At 42.0% G+C, this 5,487-nt stretch overlaps 1 protein-coding gene across 1 annotated transcript; it reads left to right on the forward strand.

The window, feature by feature from the left end:
* Window positions 1-608: 608 nt before the first annotated feature.
* irx5a (iroquois homeobox 5a) lies at window positions 609-3,335 on the forward strand (the record flags this gene model as incomplete). Its single annotated transcript, XM_080844077.1, has 3 exons — window positions 609-851; window positions 1,781-2,186; window positions 2,641-3,335. The coding sequence occupies 3 exons, from the start codon at window positions 609-611 to the stop codon at window positions 3,333-3,335; spliced, it is 1,344 nt and encodes a 447-aa protein (XP_080700203.1).
* Between the last annotated feature and the right edge of the window lie 2,152 nt (window positions 3,336-5,487).

The following is a 5,487-nucleotide window of genomic DNA, read 5'->3' on the forward strand; positions in this document are numbered from 1 at the left end:
ATCTACTGACGCGCATGAGATCGACATCCAGGGGCTGGCGCACTTGAGTCTAAAGCAATGAGGCTTGTTAGAAGAAAAAATAGGGTGGAGAGAGAGAGAGAGAGAGAGAGAGAGAGAGAGAGAGAGAGGGAGAAAGAGAGAGAGAGAATCGATTTAGGCAGGGCTGTGGTAGCCCCGCAAAAGCTTGCCTTTTCCTTCGATGACTACACCCCGAGAGGAGGAGCGTGAAGCACGTAGTAGGCGTCAGAATCCTCAATTTCCAACTTAGCATCCTGGCAGGACATTTTCCCAAGCAAAGCCCCCATCTGAAGGCAAAAAACTTCTGCACGGCATGAGAGAGCGAGAGAGCAAGTGAGCCAGAGGAAAAAAGGGACCGAGAGCAAAAAAGCGAAAGCAAACACAAGCGACCAGCCTAACTGCTGACAACAACCAGTTAACGCGTTTAAAGTCGTATGTGCTCGTTGGTATTCTTATTTTAAACTGCAATCGTATCAAAAGGGAACAGACGTGGGTCTGTTGATTCAAGACTCTATGACAGAGCTCGGAGAGTGCATGAGAGAATAGAAGGGAAAGTGCGCAAGTAAGTGGCTTATTTTCGGGGTTTCACGATGGCGTATCCTCAGGGCTACTTGTACCAGCCATCCGCCTCCCTGGCACTGTACTCATGTCCGGCGTACAGTACCAGCGTGATTTCGGGACCCCGAACGGAGGAACTTGGAAGATCATCCTCGGGGTCTGCTTTTGCTCCGTATGCCGGATCTACTGCGTTTACCAGCGCCTCGCCTGGCTACAACTCCCATCTGCCGTACAGTGCAGACGCAGCGGCGGCTGCCACATTTACTTCGTATGTGGTGAGTGTGGTCGAATGAGCAGTTAGATCATTTGGACGAAAGGGTGAAAACTTTATCATTGTTTTTGTTATGCGAATGCGTATGAGATTTTCACAGAAGAATAGCGAACATGTCGTCAACATGCTGTCATTTCCCCCCAGATAGCTTTTGTGTTTTGCTTAATGCCTGTGCTGTACTGGAAGTACGGATTTGACACAAATAATTAATTGGTTTAATTAATATAAATAAAATTGAAAAGCTACAAATTTCAGCAAGATATTTGTTGAGCAAGTAAGCCCTGCATTTTTGAGAATGTACCCTGTTTGCTGTAATCGATATACATTATTTGTATTTACTGCAAGCTATCAGTAAAGGTTAATAGGAATAACAGTACTAGTATGTTTTTGTGTTTGTAGTTAATTCTACAGGAAATAAGATATTTGTTTTGACCTCATGTTAAACTATATTGTACACTTATATTGCAACTTCTATGAAAATAATTATGCATCTCATTTAAGATAGGCCCCTTAGCTAAGAAATGGAGAGTTGATTGTATTCATAATGAATTTTCCTCTTCATATTTTGTTCAAGCACAACAAGAGTTACTGCATGACATATGATAATATAAGAACATCACATGTAGTGTTAAAGTGTTAAGTGTATTGCATTATAATCTAAGACTGGATTAAAATAGTTTATTCTTGCTACAGTCATGCTTGCGTGTGTATTTTGTTTACTTAAATGTATGTGTGTGTGTGTGCGTGTGTGTGTGTGTGTGTGTGTGTGTGTGTGTGTGTGAGCGGGCGCGCGCACATGTGTCCCTATGTGTGTGTGTGTGTGTGTGTGTGGGGGGGGGGGGGTAAGACTTGAGGAGTATGTCAAAGTGTACACCACTTTCTCCTATTTTTGAAATAGCAACTTAAGCTTAAATAAAATATTTTGTATTCCAGGGTTCGCCCTACGATCACACAACCGGCATGGCTGGTTCGATAGGCTATCACCCGTACGCTGCTCCCTTGGGTTCCTATCCGTATGGTGACCCTGCTTACCGAAAGAACGCGACTCGGGATGCTACTGCTACGCTCAAAGCGTGGCTCAACGAGCACCGGAAAAATCCGTACCCTACCAAGGGTGAAAAGATCATGCTGGCCATCATCACCAAAATGACCCTCACTCAAGTGTCCACCTGGTTTGCCAACGCCAGGAGGAGGCTAAAGAAGGAAAACAAGATGACCTGGACTCCCCGGAACCGGAGCGAGGACGAGGAAGAGGATGAGAACATTGATCTGGAGAAAAACGACGACGACGAGCCTAACAAGCCTTCAGACAAGGGAGATTCGACAGATACAGAGTCGGGTGTGTAGAAAAATTCATACATTTTTCATAGCAGTCGTTTCCACTCAGGGCGCAAAATTGATTGCTGGTTAATGGTGGTATATTATTTATAATGGGACAATTGCTTTAAATAATAATCACCTTGAACTCCCCTAATTTGACTTCTTGTGGGCTGAGAATTGCTGGTGACGTATAGTGTTTGCAGTCCATTTATCTTGTGCAGAATAATGAGGCCACAATCTTTGCATTATGCCCTCAGTATTATCAGGATTGCTTTATTGCTATTATAACCCATATCACATTATTTACTTATTTTATGGTCTTCTTTACTTTATTCATAGGTTTCCTATAAGATGATAGTCACATGTCAGGGTGTTTTTTAAATGTTATTTTCAAAACATTAAGCATGCATATCAAGATCACTTTCAGAATTGCAATATTTTTAACACTTTTTATTTGTTTTTGTCTTTTGCAGACAATAAACTGATAAACCCAGGGGACATGTCATGCGAGAGATTCAAAGATGAAAGTCATGCTAAAGAAATGGATCCTCTTTTAACCAACACGGAATTAAAACAGTCAGAGGACCGGACGGAACTGCTGCCCGAGTCGGTTAAGCCCACCACCTCCTCCCCGTCTACTGTGCCTCGGGGGAATGAGATCATTGCGCAAGTGAAGCCGTCAGATTTGGGCCAAGCACCGAGCACAGTAAACAGCAACGTGACGTCTGTTATCCATTCGCCCCCGTCGGCCCCCAAACCGAAACTTTGGTCTCTAGCCGAAATCGCGACATCCTCAGACAGGTGTAAAAGCAGCAGCGAGGGGCCGCAGGCCACGGTGATGGGTCAAAGCACAGTAATCACGACCAACGCTGCGTCGCCATCTCGATCATCTTCCCAGTGTCACCTCCCAAATAGCACGGTTCTCTCCAGGCCCATCTACTACACTTCCCCCTTTTACCCCGGTTATACGAACTATGGCACTTTTGGACATCTTCACAGTAATCACGGATCCAACACGGGCTCCACGCCACACTTCAATGGATTAAACCAGACTGTGTTAAACAGAGCCGAGGCTCTGGTAAGAGAGAGCAAAATCAGAAGCCAAACACAGATAGATCTTTGTAAAGACTCCCCTTATGAACTAAAGAAAGGTATGTCAAACATTTAATACTGGATTCCTCCCCCAGTCACCCGGACAATTATTTATTATTTGTGGTTGCATAAAAAGAAGAAGCAAGAAATAATTATACTGTTTAAGAAAATTCTGAGGACAGTTATTTTCTCAGTAAATGCTTATCCTCAAATCTTAGTTTCTGAATGGTTAATCCAAAAGATGTAACAACTAAGAATTGTCTTAATCGCTGCAGCCGCCTGAGTCTATTTGTATTAAAGACTAATGTATATTTAATGTAGCATTTTTGTATTTAAAATGGACAATACACTATCTTTGAAGTAAATTATGAAAAAAATACATTTGTGCAGCGATTGCTTTGGGGAGAGTATTATTCATTGTGTACAGTACCTCAGACAAATTACATTCTAAAGAAAGAAACGACATCAAGATGGCATTGAACTTTCATTCTATAAAGTCGTCATGGATGAACATTCAGTCGGCTTAGGGCATGAACGTCTTCCAACCTAAGGGTTGATTTCTTGAGCAACTGAGTTCTGCAATAAGTGTATCACCGACCACATCAAAGCGACAGGCAATCAGGACCGAATTTGACCTGCAGAAGCATTGTGACAAGACTCTTATTTGTTGCTGTCGTTACCATAGAAGGCTGATTATTTCCTCATTATTGTAAATTAGCAAAATATTTTCTGCAGGTGAATGTTGATATGACAATAATACAACACTGGCGAAAAAACTGTCTAGCACTCATTTAACCCAATTATACGTTAACCGCGTCGTGTTTTATGCAAAGCAATCAGGTGGCGAACTCGGGTAATGAGTTCGATTTTATGCCAAATTTAGGCCTTATTACGATTGCCAAGGCGTGGCAATGCTGTTAGAAGGGCGCGTCGGTGCATTTATGGCATCAGAGTAGGCTTTGGAGCATAAGGGGTTTGTTATATCATTAATGGTGGGAGAGTCGTAATGGTGCACTGAATATTAAAACGCTGATGATTTCAAGAACTGTGGCCAAGGTGCCATGACCAGTAAAAATGTCCCACTGGTAGAGCAGCAGGGCTGTAGCACTGGTTTAAAACTCTTCCCATTTCCGCAGGTAGGTGTCACACTTGCTCTTAATTTAAAGGGGTTACTCTTAATCGGGACATTGCATAGCCGGCCTCTTCAGGAGACACGACAAATGGACTAACATCAGAAGAGAAATGTCATGCAATATCCAGTGATGTCAGTTGTCCAAACCATTTTGTAATGCAGGTAGCAGAAATGTTTATTTCGATTTTTTTCATTGTTTCGTTATTGACAAAATGCTCAAATACACCTTATGTGTCGCAGCTATAGTTTAATTCAAAGCAGGAATTTCCCCGCATTCGAAAGTCGCAGCCACAGGCCTAAGCGAGCGTAGGATTTGAATTTGGAAATTCACCAATCACTGCCAGGGTCAAATTATTTTTATGCATATTAGGATTATTATTATTATTAATATGATTATGAAGGAGTTTGCCACATTTGTTATTTAATGTGAAATGCAATGACATTCACTATTATTAATTGTACTCAGAATTATTAATCAATTTAAATGAAGTCATCATCTTGAATGTGAAAAAAAAAAATCCTTCAGGTTTTCAGGAAAATAAGTGGTTCAAAGTGGTTTTTTTTTTTCTTTTTTTTTTGCACGCTTGTTATTAACACGTTCCAACATCGGCAACAAAAAAAAACAATAGTGCTTATGATCACGTAGCTTCCTGAATGGTCAGAAAAATATCAAAAATCTTATTTTATTTTATTGTTTAGGTTATTTTTATAGCCGTTGTTAGGCCTATTATGGCGCAAATAACAATAGGCGCAATGCGGTGAGGCAGCTTGCTCTGGTTTGAGGTTATATCATTAATCTCTATAGTTTACTTTACGCACTCGAGTTGAAAACTCCCCTGGGCTTCATCTAATTCCCCCGACTCTAATGCCCTCTATTCGCCTCTGCGCGGGAGAAAAGAGGAGAGGAGCGGAGAGGGGGCTTCTATTTTTAATGTGTCAGAGCGGGCTGCATGGAGTCACCACTGCACCACATCAGCCGGCTAAATAGCATAATTATGTTTTTCTTTCCTGATCCCTCCAGGAATTGAAACATTCGATGCACTGCCCCTACGCGGGCTACAACGGGCTCCGACTCGGCTGCTTTAAAAGGGGAGGA

Source organism: Sprattus sprattus (assembly GCF_963457725.1).
Source record: "Sprattus sprattus genome assembly, chromosome: 8".
In the NCBI taxonomy this organism is placed as follows: domain Eukaryota; kingdom Metazoa; phylum Chordata; class Actinopteri; order Clupeiformes; family Clupeidae; genus Sprattus; species Sprattus sprattus.